This window comes from Amblyraja radiata, chromosome 13 (assembly GCF_010909765.2).
Source record: "Amblyraja radiata isolate CabotCenter1 chromosome 13, sAmbRad1.1.pri, whole genome shotgun sequence".
NCBI lineage: Eukaryota > Metazoa > Chordata > Chondrichthyes > Rajiformes > Rajidae > Amblyraja > Amblyraja radiata.
Window position 1 is genome coordinate 50,210,383 of NC_045968.1, and position 16,409 is coordinate 50,226,791.

The window sequence follows — 16,409 nt, forward strand, 5'->3', positions numbered from 1 at the left end:
GGTCCTCTCCATTCAGTTATTTGGCTTTCTGGCGTAGCGTCCGTTCGGTTATTTGTCTTTTCGGCGTCATTTCCGTTCAGTATCTTGGCTTCCACTTCTTCACTTTGGCTTCTCGTCCTTCGAAAGGGGGAAAGTGTAATGGAGACATGCGGGGCAAGTTTTTTATATAGAGTGGTGGCGGCCTGAAATACATTGCCTGGGGTAATGGTGCAGGCAGATACGATAGTGGCGTTTAGATAGGCCCTGTGATCATATGGGTTTCCTCTGGGTGCTCCTGTTTCCTCCAGCATCCCAGAGACTTGTGGGTCTGTAGGTTAATTGGCCTCTTTAAGTTGTCCCTTGTGTCCAGGAAATGGATAAGAAAGTGAAATAAAATTGAACGCGTGAACATGTGATCAACGGTTGCCGTGGACTAGGTGGTCCGAAGGTCCTGTTTCCATGCTTTATCTCTAAATTAAAAGAGGGGATGAAATGAACTGTTTCCAAGTTTGCTCATGATATGAAATTAGAAGGTATAAAATGTTGTGATGAGGACATTGTGATTCTCAAGAACAAAGGATATTTTGTTGTCGTATGCACCGGGATCAGAACAATGACATTTTAATTTGCAGCTTTACAGTCATATTAATGCAATACATGACAATAAATATACACTAATAATATAATAAAGTATGAGTTATACTTGGTTACTATATCATAATAGTGCAGGCCAAAATATGCTGTGCAGTCCTTACGGATTATCTTATTATAGAGAGAGACGGGGAGAGTCGAAATAATTGAAACATGTGAAACTTGAGGAATATGGGGAACTGGCTGAAGCTAACAAAGATGGCGACCTACAGCTGCTTCAACTGTGTTTTCATGTATTTTTATACTGTGCTTAAATTTTTAGCAGGCATTTGATAAGATGCAACATCAAAGTCATAGTGAACAATATAAATTCTGTGTAGGTGATAGCACAATACTACAGTGGTGCAGCGGTAGAGTTGCTGTCATACAGCACCAGAGACTCAGGTTCAATCCTGACCACCGGTGCTGTCTGTACGGAATTTGTATGTTCTCCCTGTAACTCTGTGGGTTTTTTCCGGGTACTCCGGTTTCCTCCCACTCTCAAAAGACGTATAGCTTCGTAGATTACCGTAATTGGCTTTGGTAAAAATTGTAAAATGTCCCTAGTGTGTAGGATAGTGCAAGTATACGGGGTGATCACTTGCACTTTAGAGATACAGCATGGAAACAGGTCTGCGCCAAACATACAAACTCTGTACAGACAGCACCGGTAGTCAGGATCGAACCCGGGGCTCCAGCGCTGTATTCACTGTAAAGTAGCATCTTAGATAGTGATGAAGGTACCAAAGCTTTGTTTGCTAAATATACTGATGACATAATGTTAGATAGGAAAGTGAATTGTGAAGAGAACATAAAGAGGCTTCAAAGGGTGATAGATAAATTAATGGAGTGGGAATAAGATTGGGATCCAATGTGGAATCCATATTTATATTCCATATCCATACAAACATCCTCATTGAAGAATTTTTGTAAATGTATTGGAAGCAGTTCAGAGAAGATTTATATTAATATCTGGAATAGAAGAGGGTTGGCCATTAGAAATGGTTGAACAGGTTAGGCTTATACCCACAAAGGCTCAGAAGAGTAAGAGGGAGACGCGTGAAATGCATAATATCTTGAGGGTCTCGACTTAGTGGACATTAATACGATGTTTTCTGCGGACAAACCTGGAACAAACCAGCTTAAAAATAAGGGATCACCCATTTAAGATGGAGAGAAAATTAGATTTTTTTCTCCAAAGTTTGTAGGTGTTTGGAACTCTAATCCTCAAAGGGTGGTAGAGGTAGAGTTCCTGGATACTTTGAAAACAGAAGTAAACAGATTTTTAAGAAATTGTATAAAATGTTACGCCTGATAGACAGAAATGTGGAGTTGAAGATCAACCATTTTCTTATTACATGCTGGAGAAGTCTTGTGGAATTGAATAGCCTTCTCTTGTTCTTAAATCAAACATTGTACATATGTTTATATTGCTTCGCTAGTTCTGCTTTCTCTTCCTTTGACTAAAACTTCACTTTCAAAGTGAACTTCCTATGACTTAACTTCAGAAGTTCATGTTGACCTTTTCTGATAAGTTTATTTCTTTCTTTCAGGGTCATTCAGCTGAAATAATTTCTTTGTCATTTAATACAACCGGAGATAAGATTATCACTGGCTCCTTTGACCATACAGTTTCTGTTTGGGATGTGGGATCTGGAAGGTTCGTAAATTGCTTTGTTTTATACTTCGGCCTATTTTTTAATGATGTTTTGGAAGATTCCAATACAATTTTGAGTCTCAATTTAATATATAATGTCTTGCATCTTTGTATAAATTATTGGGGGGAAATGGAGTTGAGCACAGACTCTTGCAATGTATTTATATCTAGTAGACAGTAGACAGTAGACAGTAGATCTACATCCCAATTTCTGTCTACTTTTCTCACTTGCTAATTTTTTATCATTTTAGTTACATTCCTTTTAACATTATGTACCTTCATATTTGAAACTTGATCAAGTGACTCTTGAAAAATATAATGAACGCTACACAACATTCACAACATCCCATTTTCAAAAGGAATAGAATCAACATGACCGTTACAAATCCACAATCATTTGCTGTGTTTTCTGTATTGTAGCAGTGTCTAAATTCAAAAAAACGTTGCTCAGGATGTCATGTGGTCATGTAATATATAATACTTTATGCAGTAACTGCGAGATATTTATTTCTTAACATGAAATGAACTACTGTTTAAAACATAGCCTAGGAGGTTTTTAAGCATTTGTAAATATATGCCAAATTAGCTATTCATGATAAGTCCCTTGTTGGATTTGCACGAGGCTTTGCAGCAGGCTCGTTCTATTACGCACAAGGCCCAACATGTTGCGTGCAATAAACCATGCCCTACATTTCAAACCCCACACAAAGACATTTTTGTTTATGAGTTCTGACATCAATGTGAAGTGAAGTCTAATGTGAAGTGAATCAATCCAGCAGTGGATTGTGAGTTGAAGGTGCAACATTATGGATGGTAGTTGCAGAGGACAGGGAGAATCTCTAGGTAGAGGTAGATTTCCATAAGTGGGCAACAGAGAAGATTGAGGAAGTTTGGGCACGGATGTTGTGATGATGGACGAAGGGGTTGGTGCTCTGAAGACTTAGACTGTAAGAAAGAAGGATGCAGAAGGGTCTCGACCCAAAACGTCACCCATTCCCCTCCAGAGATGCTGCCTGTCCCGCTGAGTTACTCGGGCTTTTTCTGTCTATCTTCAGAAAAAAGGATGATGTGAGTGATCACTGGGCAGACCAAATACTTTTGGGTGACTGATAACTTCCCAGCTAAAGGCATGCCCTCTTTAAATAATACCAAAGCACTGGCTAAAATATGGCCTAATGTGTGATGCCTGCACTGATTTTTGGACCTTACAAGTGGAGAAAGAATATTCTGGGTTTCCTGCATGTACCCAAAAAAAGTGTTCGATTTTGTATATCAACTTGTTCATCCATAGGCATCCAATATGAAGAAGGTTCTTGACCTGAAACGTCATCTATATACAGTGCATTGAGAAAGTATTCAGACCCCTTCACTTTTTCCACATTTTGTTACGTTACAGCCTTATTCTAAAATGGATTAAATTCATTTGTTTTTATCAGCAATCTACACACAATAGCCCACAATAAAAATGTGAAAACAGGTGTTTAGAAATTTTTGCAAAATAATTAAAAATAAATAACTGAAATATCACATTTACATAAGTATTCAGACCCTTTACTCAGTACTTTATTGAGGCACCTTTGGCAGTGATTACAACCTCAAGTCTTCTTCGGTATCACGCTATAAGCTCGGCACACCTGTATTTGGATAATTTATCCCATTCTTCTCTGCAGATCCTCACAAGCTCTGTCAGGTTGGATGGGGAGTGTCGATGCACAGCTATTTTCAGAACTCTCCAGAGATGTTCAATCGGGTTCAAGTCCGGGCTCTGGCCGGGCCACTTACGGACATTCACAGACTTGTCACAAAGCCACTCTTGCGTTGTCTTGGACGTGAGCTTTAGGTCGTTGTCATAGAAACATAGAAACATAGAAATTAGGTGCAGGAGTAGGCCATTCGGCCCTTCGAGCCTGCACCGCCATTCAATATGATCATGGCTGATCATCCAACACAGTATCCCGTACCTGCCTTCTCTCCATACCCTCTGATCCCCTTAGCCACAAGGGCCACATCTAACTCCCTCTTAAATATAGCCAATGAACTGGCCTCGACTACCCTCTGTGGCAGAGAGTTCCAGAGATTCACCACTCTCTGTGTGAAAAAAGTTCTTCTCATCTCGGTTTTAAAGGATTTCCCCCTTATCCTTAAGCTGTGACCCCTTGTCCTGGACTTCCCCAACATCGGGAGCAATCTTCCTGCATCTAGCCTGTCCAGCCCCTTAAGAATTTTATAAGTTTCTATAAGATCCCCTCTCAATCTCCTAAATTCTAGAGAGTATAAACCAAGTCTATCCAGTCTTTCTTCATAAGACAGTCCTGACATCCCAGGAATCAGTCTGGTGAACCTTCCCTGCACTCCTTCTATGGCAATAATGTCCTTCCTCAGATTTGGAGACCAAAACTGTACGCAATACTCCAGGTGTGGTCTCACCAAGACCCTGTACAACTGCAGTAGAACCTCCCTGCTCCTATACTCAAATCCTTTTGCTATGAAAGCTAACATACCATTCGCTTTCTTCACTGCCTGCTGCACCTGCATGCCTACTTTCAATGACTGGTGTACCATGACAACCAGGTCTCGCTGCATCTCCCCTTTTCCTAGTCGGCCGCCATTTAGATAATAGTCTGCTTTCATGTTTTTGCCACCAAAATGGATAACCTCACATTTATCCACATTATACTGCATCTGCCAAACATTTGCCCACTCACCCAGCCTATCCAAGTCACCTTGCAGTCTCCTAGCATCCACCTCACAGCTAACACTGCCCCCCAGCTTAGTGTCATCCGCAAACTTGGAGATATTGCCTTCAATTCCCTCATCCAGATCATTAATATATATTGTAAATAGCTGGGGTCCCAGCACTGAGCCTTGCGGTACCCCACTAGTCACTGCCTGCCATTGTGAAACGTCTGCCCCAGTCTGAGGTCCTGAACGCTCTGGAGCAGGTTTTCATCAAGGATCTCTCTATACTTTGCTCCGTTCATCTTTACCTCGATCCTGACTGGTCTCCCAGTTCCTACCGCTGAAAAACATCCCTACAGCATGATGTTGCCACCACAATGCTTCACCGTAGATATGGTATTGGCCAGGTGGTGAGCAGTGCCTGGTTTCCTCCAGACGTGACACTTGGCATTCAGGCCAAAGAGTTCGATCTTGGTTTCATCAGGCCAGGGAATCTTGTTTAGGTGACTTTTGGCAAACTCCAAGCGGGCTGTCATGTGCCTTTAACTGAGGAGTGGCTTCTGTCTGGCCACTCTACAATAAAGGCCTGATTGGTGGAGTGCTGCAGATATAGTTGTCCTTCTGGAAGTTTCTCCCATCTCCACAGAGGAACTCTGGAGCTCTGTCAGAGTGACCATCGGGTTCTTGGTCACCTCCCTGAATATGTTAGTAAGTCTCTATCCTAAGGCCCTTCTCCCCCGATTGCTCAGTTTGGCCAGGCTCTATGAAGAGTCCTGGTGGTTTCAAAGTTCTATTTAAGAATGACGGAGGCCACTGTGCTCTTCTGGACCTGCAATGCTCCAAAAAATGTTTTCCCCAGATCTGTGTCTCAACACAATCCTGTCTCGGAGGTCTATAGACAATTCCTTCGTCTGCATGGCTTGTTTTTTGCTCTGACATGCACTGTCAACGATGGGACCTTATATAGACATGTGTGTGCCTTTCCAAATCATGTACAATCAATTTAATTTACCACTTGTAGACTCCTATCAAGTTGTAGAAACATCTCAAGGATAATCAATGGAAACACGATGCACCAAAGCTCAATTTTTTTTTTTTTTTTTTTTTTAAATTTTTTTTTATTGGAGATAGGTACATAACCTATTTACATCATTACAGTCTTACATTTTTAAATTGATAATATTGTCAATTATTATTACATTGTCTCCAATACTTTTTGCCTTTTTTTTTTTTAAACTAGATAGAACTAAAGAGATAGATGAAGTAAAGAAAGAAAAGAAAAAGAAGAAAAACAAAAACAAAAACAAAAAAAAAAAAAAAAAAAAAAAAAAAGGAAAAAGATAGTTAAAGAAGAATGGAAAAATTTATTAAAATAAAAAAGACTTCATTCGAGATATATTCGTACATTTCAGAGTATAGTATTTCATCCATTCTTTAGCCCGCGTGCTAGTCAGGTTCCTGTGCTGAACCATTCTGACCCTTTAAGTAATCAATAAAAGGAGACCATGTTCCAACGAATAATTCCTGTTTGTCCAACAGGGAAAATCTGATTCTTTCCACGTTTAAGGTCTCCGTCATTTCTATAATCCACATTTTGATTGTGGGGGCCGTAGGGCCTTTCCAAAATTTTAGAATTAATTTTTTTCCTGTTATTAAACTATAATCAATAAAGTTTCTTTGTGTTGTTCTAAGTGTTTGATTTAATTCTAATATTCCGAGTATTATTAATTTTGGATCTGGGTCCAATTGTGTGCTGGTTACTTTAGATATTATACTAAAAATATTTACCCAGAATTTTTTAATTTTTATACAGTTTGCAAACATATGAGATAATGTAGCTTCTAAATGTTGACATTTATCACATATAGGTGAGATATGTTGAAAAATTTTATGTAGTTTTGTTTTTGAATAATGTAACCTATGTATTACTTTAAATTGTATTAGAGAATGTCTGGCGTTTAGTGAACACTGATGTATGTGTTGCAAACTTTCTTCCCAAGTATCTTTCGTTATTACTTGATTTAATTCTTTTTCCCATGTTTGTCTGTGTAAGTCCGTCGAAGGAATGTCACTGTCTAATAAGATATTATATATATAAGATATTAATTTTTCTGTATTAGGATGTTTGTTCCAACATTCATCAAGAATTTCTGAATTTCTAATTCGAAAATTTTGGGAGTTCGATTTTACATAATCTCTAAATTGAAGATATCTGAAATAATCATTTCCTCGAAGTCCATAAGTCTGTTGCAACTCCTGAAATGTCAGAAAAGTGCCTTCGCTGTAAAGTTGTCCCATATTTTTAATTCCATAATTCTTCCATTGTGTAAAACCCCCGTCCAACCATGAAGGCTTAAACAAAGGATTATTCACAATTGGAAGAAAAAGTGATAAATTATCTAATTTTAATGTCTTTTTTAATTGTTTCCACATTCGTATAGCACTAAATATTATAGGGTTTTCCCTATAAATTTTTTTGTTTAATTTAGACGTAGCAAATAATATCGAACCGATATCAAAAGGTAAACAATCTTCCTTTTCCATTTTTAACCAGTCTGGTTGATGATCTATTTCTTCCAACCAGAAATTCATATTTTTAATGTTAACTGCCCAGAAATAAAACAAAAAATTGGGTAAAACCAAGCCTCCATTTATTTTTGATTTACACAAGTGTCTTTTGTTTATCCTATGATTCTTATAATCCCAGATAAAATCATTAACAATAGAGTCCAATTTAAAAAAAAAGTTTTTTGCCAAATATATCGGAATTGTCTGAAAAAGGTATAATATTTGCGGTAAAAAAATCATTTTTATGGCATTGATTTTGCCTACCATTGAGATAGGAAGTGTTTTCCAGTATTGAATATTCTTATGTAGTTTGTTCAGTAATGGGGGGAAATTTGCTTTAAATAATGATGTATATATCTTAGTTACATAACTACCTAGATATTTAAATTTTTCATTTACTATTTTAAATGGAAATTGTTGTATTATCTGTTTGTTATGTTCCCTTATTGGCATAATTTCACTTTTATTCCAATTTATTCTGTATCCTGAAAGTGAACCAAATTGGGTTATTAGCTTTAATAAGTTTGGAATACTAATTTCTGGTTTTGTAATGTAAATTAATACATCATCTGCGTATAGAGAAATTTTATTCACTGTGTCCTTTGTGTTATACCCATGTATTTCCGGATGCCCCTTACTCTTTCTGCCAGTGGCTCAATAGCAAGCGCAAATAATAATGGAGATAATGGGCATCCTTGTCTACAACCTCTAGATAGGCTAAATTTAGATGACAACCTTTGGTTTGTAAATATTCTAGCCGTGGGATTTGTATATAACAGTTTTATCCATGTACAGAATTTCTCCCCTAGCTGCATATTTTCCATCACCGAAAATAAGTAAGGCCATTCGACCTGATCAAATGCTTTTTCAGCGTCAAGTGAAATTATTGCTAGATCTTCATTAATAATTCTCTTGGAATATATAATATTAAATAATCTCCTTAGATTATAATATGAGTACCGTTTCTGAATAAAGCCTGTTTGGTCAGGGTGTATTAATTTATTCATCACTGTACTTAATCTATGCGCTAGTATTTTATTAAAATTTTCTGATCTGTATTTAAAAGTGCAATTGCTCTGTATGATCCCGGGTCTTCCAGATCTTTATCAGCTTTAGGAATAAGTGTTATTATTGATTCATTTAAAGTGTCTGGAAGTTTCTGTTGAGTATATATATACTCATACAGTCTTTGTAAACGTGGGCTAAGCAAATCATAATTTTTTTAATAAAATTCGGAACCTAAACCATCTGGTCCTACTGCTTTACCATTTTTTAAAGAGCCAATAGACTCCTCAATATCCTTTATCGTAATCTCCCTTTCTAATAATTCTCTATCGTTTGAATCTAAACCTTTTAAATTACATTTTATTAAAAAATCTGCTATTCCTTCTGATTGTGCTACGGTTTTAGTTGAATAAAGGTTATGATAGTATTGGAGAAATCTATCATTTATGTCCTTGGGCATTTTTAATAATTCTCCTGTCTCTGTTCTAATTTTATGAATTGTTTTTTCCCCTTCCATTTTTCGTAACTGACGTGCTAATAATTTTTGTGGTTTGTCTCCAAATTCAAAATGTAATTGTTTGGTTTTTTGATAAAGTTTTATTACTTGTTCTGAATACATTTTATTTAATTTATATTTCAATACAGCAATTTTATTATGTTTTAAAGTAGATGGCATTCTCGCATTTTCTATATCTAGTTGCTTGATTTCACTTTCCAATGTTTGTTGCTTAATCCTGTTCTCTTTATTATAAAATGCTTGAGCAGAGATTAATGTACCTCGAACATACGCTTTAAACGTTTCCCACATAAGAGAAGTAGGTGTGTCAGGGTTGTCATTTACCTCAAAAAATATTTGAATCTGTTTAATAATATATTCCTGGCATGATCTTTCGTTCAAAATTTGTGGGTTAAATCTCCAATATGCTTGTTTCTCGGACATTCCATTTAATTTAATCATGAATGTTACAGGTGCGTGATCTGAGATTATAATGTTATGGTATTTTGAATTATAAATAAATGGGATAAACGTAGAGTCAACTAAAAAATAATCTATTCTTGAGTATGTTTTGTGTACTGGTGAGTAAAATGAATATTCCCGTCCAGTTGGGTTTTCTATTCTCCAGACATCCTTAATATTAGTGGTATTAATAAATGAATTTAGAAATACACTTGATTGAGATTTTACTTTTTTTTGCCTTGATGATCTATCTAAGTATGGATCTAATGTACAATTGAAGTCTCCTCCAATTATTAATTTATATTGTGTAAATTCAGGAATTTTATTAAATGTTTTATTAAAAAACTTGGGGTTATCAAAATTAGGCCCATAAACATTAAGAAGAATCACTTTTTCTCCATTTAACTCTCCAACTAATATAATAACAAAGCTCAATTTTGAGAGTCACAGCAAAGGGTCTGAATACTTACGTAAATGTGATATTTCAGTTATTTATTTTCAATTATTTTGCAATAATTGCTAAACACCTGTTTTCGCTTTTATATTATGAGGTATTGTGCGTAGATTGATGATAAAAATAAATGACTGTAACCAATTTTAGAATAAGGCTGTAATGTAACAAAATGTGGAAAAAGTGAAGGAGTCTGAATACTTTCTCAATGCACTGTATGTTGTGCTGGGAATCCTGCCTGACACGCTGAGTTACTCCAGCATTTTTAGTCTGTCATTGTTTGTAGTTTGTTTTCATATCTAAATATAGGGACAGTCATAATTTAAACTTTGCATGAGTAATAGTTGAAACATATTAACTGTCCATTTTTAATGTTGTGATCTGTTAGGAGAATGCACACCCTGATTGGCCATCGAGGAGAGATTAGCAGTGCACAGTTTAACTGGGACTGTTCACTTATTGCTACTGGATCAATGGATAAAACTTGCACGGTAGGTTTAACAATAAATTACATTGTCATACTATATAAATTTCCATGGCCTTTAAATAATTTGAACTGCATGCTTCAAAGAGAGAAATTTAAGTGTGAAATGGCTCAGTATTGACATTACATTATGTATCACTGATTGTCTAGAATATAATTGTTATTACATAGATAGATAGATAGATATAATTTATTGCCACACAACCAGGGTCGGTGGAAATTTGGGTTGTCAGCAGCAGTACAATAATAAAGAACACACAATAAAACTGTAACACAAACATCCACCACAGCATTCATCACTGTGGTGGAAGGCACAAAAATTTGCTAATTCTTATTTTATATTTCTTCTGGTCTCATTCTTAAAAATTAATCCAATGAAATGATAGATGAACCATCAAGATGCATGATTTTGAGAGGTCTGAATAGGCAGGAACATTGCCAATGTCTCAATCTTTAGCTCTGTTATTCAATAGGGTTATGACATTATTTCTAGCCCGCATGGGCAGAGGAAGTTGCAACGCATTTGCTTGGACATTGGTAGGAAAATCCCAGTCGATTTAATTTTAATATTCAAATTTGTATTTAAACAAGGTAATAATCCAATGGATCCATACTTTAGTTTCAGCATTGTTATTTGAAAATGCATCAAATTACATTTTTCCTGATGATATGTAGCACAACCTCACTGTCACCTATTGTGGACCCTCCATAAGTTCATATTTACCACACTGCTTTTCCTTCATGGACTAATGAATAAATGGAAATTTCTTCCAAATAAATATTTGACTGATCCTCAATACCATTTCATTGTCTTGTCATTGACTCTTTCTCAACTAGCCTTGGTGATTGAACATCTACTAGATTCTTTAGCAATGTGTATATAGCTTTATACTCATATTAGAATCATAAAGTCAGACAGTGTGGAAACAGGACCATTGTCATAACATTCCCATGCCAACCAAAATGGCTCATCTACATTTGTCCCACCGGCTTGCGTTTGGGCCATATTCCTCTAAACTTTCCAATCCATGTATTTGTCCTACTTTTCATTGACAAGACTATCTACACCCATCTCAATAATGTTACCTATCTCCATATCTCAGCTCATCTGTTGCTGGAATGCTCACACATGTCTCCAAACTTGGCCATCCTCATTCAAGGGGTAAACTTGAACTTATTCATATATCATCAGGTTTTAACTGATCAGCCTTCAAAGCGTATTTACCCGATAATCTAAGGTAGCTTTCCTGTGTAGTATTTCTTTGCCACGAATTTTGCTTTTAATTTCAATTCAAGGCTCTTTAAAGATTGCTTCATTTGACTTGCATATACTGATATTTTCCAGATGTGGGATGCAGTTAGTGGGAAGTGTGTGGCAACATTGTCTGGGCATGAAGATGAAGTACTTGATGTGTGCTTTGACTACACAGGACAGCTTATAGCAACTGCATCGGCTGATGGTAGGTGGATTCGCAACCAGGTTCAGAATAGAGCCTGTGTATTTTCATTAAGCCTTTTTTATTTTTTGCATCATGTATTGGTGTTTGCATGTCAATTTGACTTGCCCCACTTTCAATAAAATGCTCTCAGGTATTTGCCATTGCTATTATAATCATACCCATTGAAGACAGGTTTTTTAAAATTTTGGTTGAGTTATTTTCTTTCTTATAATAATAATAAATTTTATATTTAATGGGCGCCTTTCATACAAAATCCCAAGGACACCTTACATAGTAAAACATATAATCAGAATAAAATAAGTAATAAAGACATCACAGAGACACAAATTAAAAACAGAATTCATTCCAAAAACAGAAAATCAAAAACACAGTGTGAAGAGAGAGCAGCGGCAACCAATTCGTGTCAGCGTCCACTCTCTCTTCACGGCAGCCATCTTGGACACAGACTTACAGGATTACATTAGACAAAAAAATCATCCCCCCACAATGGATACCACTGTGGAGGAAGGCACAATGTCCAGTCCCCATCCCCAGTTCACCCCAAAGTCAGGCCTATTGAGGCCACCGCAATTGCCTCTACGGAGGCCCGATGTTCCTGGCCGTTCTCACCGGGTGGTCTTGCCCCGGCGTCGGGAGAGTCCTCTCGGCGGCTGGGCCACCTGGAACGGCCGCTTCCTAGCTTGAGACCGCGGCTTCCGGAGCCGACAAGGACGCACCGAGTTGGAGCTCCTAGGCTCCCGATGTTAAAGCCGGCGCCGCCCTCTCCGCTCCGCAGACCCGCAGCCCGGGGATGTTGCTCTCGCCGGTCCAGCTCACCAGAGCTCCAGCGCGTCGCTCCAGCGCGGCGACCCAGGCAAGGCATCGCCCGCTCCACTCCGCTCCGCGATAGCGCTCCAGCACTGTGCCGCCACCGAGGCCAAGCTGCTGGGCGGTGCCCGCCAGGAAACGGCGCTCCAAGCCCGCTGGTAGGCCACGAGGACGGGTCAGCGGGCAGCCCGGAGAAAAAGCTGCCACACCGACCAGGTAGGGACCTAGAAGTAAAGTTGAGACCTACCCCCCACATTAAAAAGTCCATATCCCCTACAAACGAAAAACAGGACTCACTAAAAACTATAAAAAAAACGAATTAAAACGGACGGCTGCTGGCTAGCAGCCGTTCACCAAGATGGCTCCTCCTCCTTCTTGTAAAGGTTTCGATGTTAGTCTCAGGACATTCATTCATTATGAGACAGATACTATTTCAAGAGCCTCTGTTGCTCTGAATTAACCTTAGTCAATGAGCAGAATCAATGTGTGATGACCTATCCATTAATTCTTGCAGATATAATATACAGTAGGTGTATACTAATGATTTTATAACATCAGACACGTTGATACAGTGGTTATACATGTAGGCTATGAATAGAAGGCTATTTACCTGTGAGATGCAGATGAGAATTTTAGAAATCAACTGATCAAAGAGTATATATATTTTCCCTTGGTGGCTGCCTCATTGAAAGAGCTCACTAAATAGAACCATGGGTTCAGTTGACTATTCCCTTTATTGGAGCTGCAGTGAATTGGTTGAGAAGCATGATGTTTTTACATATTGCCCACTAAAATTGTTAATGTGAAACTGTAAAATTAATTAAATAGCTACAATTACAGTTGTTTGAGAAAGTGTCTCACCGCGGTCAATGATCAGTTCACCAATGGTCAGTTCTGTTTTGTTTCTGAATCACTTAATTGGATAACTCAATAGAGCCAAACATAGAGCTCAATGAGGACCCAAAGAGCTGAAGGGGTAATGACACTCTGTGGGCTGAACAACTTGCAGACAGGGAAATTGGTATGAATGTTGAATTATCAGAGCCACATAACTTTGATACAGGAATTCAATGGGGAGTGTTCTGCAGTGTACTGTCTTTAGCTATTAAAGACTTCCTAGCCATCATAAGGTCAGAAGTGGGATGCTCGGAAATAATGACAAAATATTCCATTACGTTTACAATTCCTTGGGAACTGAGGACCATACACACAAAGGTATCAGAGTGGTGAGAGAGACAATGTGAGGAGTGAAGGATTGCTGTGGGAGAGGAAGGGAGTTTGTGTATCAGGCAGAGAAAGAGAAGGTAAAAAAATAAGAAAAATGGGGGAGATGGCATTTGTTGGGCAGTGGAGTGGAGTAGGAGTGCTGGACTGTATCCAGAGTGGCCAGAGAGTGGAACAGTGAACCTTACCAAACCCCAGATTTGAAGCAGAGGAGTGTTTGGGTCCTGTGGGCATCTTTCCCTCCTGCATAATTCTCTTTCCCCCTTATCATTACATCCCACTCGTTTATTTCCCATTCACCAACTTCTCCCTCCCACTTTACATCCTTTCCCCTCTCTGTAACACCCTGGTTCCTTCCTTTGCCCCTCCACCTTCCCCTCCCCCTCTTCCTCTTCTTCTCCCTTTCCCTCTCCCTCTCCCTCTCTTTCTCTCCCCCCTCTCCTTTTCCTTTTCCCTTTCACTCCCCCTGTCCCGTTCCCTCTCCTTGTTGACTTATTTCTCTTTTCACTCCCTTCCCTGCTAAAAGGGTTAAATCCGGCTGGCTTCCTTTGCCACTGACCCAGTAACCATCGTTCTAAGCATTGTGTCATGAGCCCCATTGATCTACACAGCCAAACACTTTACTGCGCCGCACCAACAGTGGTGATCTCAAAACGTGTGGTATGACCCTTCCATCCCTGTATAGCAGTGGGGTGTGTGTATTGGTGACAGCAATTCTCAGTGAGGATGGTGGGAAGAGTTATATATCAGCGGGTGCAGCAGCAAGAGTCAGAATGGTCTCAGTGAATTTGGTGTTGCATGATGTATCACATTACATCTGGCACGGGGAAGATGTGCTTTCCTTTTTTTCCTTTACTGCTGTAAGATTCTAAAACATAGAAAAATGACTGTATGATTTGCCATCAAGAATGTCAAAATGAGAGGCACACACCATAGTGATATTACTATTCTTTATCTGTTGCTGGTGCTAAATCCTGAGCTAACAGCACTGGGTACTTTTTCAAAAAGTACTGCAGTGTTTTAGTTTGGTGGCTCAACACTGCACAATTCCCATCAACATATCCCTTGTAACTGAGACCCAGTCAGCACAATAGTGTAGGTGATCTGTGACATTCTCTACATAACATTTTGATTTATTACAGAGGAACGTGGGCTCCTAGCAGTTACATCTGATGCTGCTGATATCTACAACGTCTCCTTCCCACTGATCATCTCTCCCAATCCACCCTGCTTCCCCGGTGAAATGCCTCTTTGCTGACCCTATATTGACCCTGGGTTGATCATGTCCCTAGTCCCATAATTTTATCTCTGGCGTTGATTTTCTCTTCTCCCCTTCCCTTTGCAGGCTGCTGCAATTCTTCAACTAGCTCAGCAAAGGCAGGAGCTAACATAAGAAAAGCTTGGTAAATACAAAATGTCCAAGTCCATTCTATTGGGCACGACACCTTAGGTCTTGTGCTTGAATCAATTTTACTGCTGATTGATCTTGCACAAAATAAGTATAAGTATAAGTATCCTTTATTGTCAATTCCCATCAAATTGGTACAGGCACCTCACGTGGCATCACTTTACTTCACCTTTACACATAATTTCCAGCTAATATTCTTTCAAAACTGAAAATGTGTTGTTAAATGCACCAGGTCACTTTGCAGCCTGATAAAGGAACTGGTAAATTTAAACTGGATCAGGATGTAAATAGTGGTTTTCTAATTGCTGGTGAGATTATACTTCCAGGAAAGTAAGAGGAGATTTGAGCTAAAGGTATACAATATAAAATTAAAACTATCTTGACATTCATTAATTCGTTAAACTGTTTTCTCTGGTTATTTAGGATCACATGATATTGTCTAAAATTTACAACCAGTTTTCAAAAATGCTGGAGAAACTTAGCGGGTGAGGCAGCTTCTATGGAGCGAAGGAAATAGGCAACATTTCGGGCCCAAACCCTACTTCTTGAAGGGTTTCGGCCCGAAACGTTGCCTTTTTCTTTCGCTCCATAGATGCTGCCTCACCCGCTGAGTTTCTCCAGCATTTTTGTCTACCTTTGATTTTCCAGCATCTGCAGTTCCATCTTAAACACAGTGCAGTTTTCAAACTTTTTCTTCAAACAAAGAAGATAGTAGATTAAGGAAACGCAGATGCTGGTTTAAACTGAAGATAGACACAAAATGCTGGAGTAACTCAGCGAGACAGGCAGCAAGGAATAGGTGACGTTTCGGATTGAGACCCTTCTTCAGACTAGTCAGGGGAAAGGGAAACGAGAGATATAGACAGTGACGTAGAGAGATATAGTATATTACTTCTGTAAGTAGCTGTTGATGGTGTCTCAATTATTACAATTGCATCAATTGATCAATGACAATTGCACATCAAATGTGATCTCATGGAATGGTGGAACAGGCTCAAAGTTACACACATACACAAACACTTTTTTGAATTAGTGATAAAGGATATTACTAGATAGAAAATTCAAAAGGACAAATTTTATTATTTCTAACATGACTGAA

General features: G+C 38.4%; 1 protein-coding gene across 2 annotated transcripts in view; it reads left to right on the plus strand.

Annotated features, from left to right (window-relative positions):
- Window positions 1–16,409, plus strand: part of daw1 (dynein assembly factor with WD repeats 1) — a 75,590-nt gene that overhangs the window by 49,388 nt on the left and 9,793 nt on the right. For both annotated transcript variants that reach the window (XM_033032066.1, XM_033032067.1), the window contains exons 8-10: window positions 2,163–2,269; window positions 10,316–10,418; window positions 11,757–11,871. In XM_033032066.1, coding sequence (XP_032887957.1) covers window positions 2,163–2,269; window positions 10,316–10,418; window positions 11,757–11,871 — 325 coding nt within the window. The remainder of the gene's footprint in view (window positions 1–2,162; window positions 2,270–10,315; window positions 10,419–11,756; window positions 11,872–16,409) is intronic.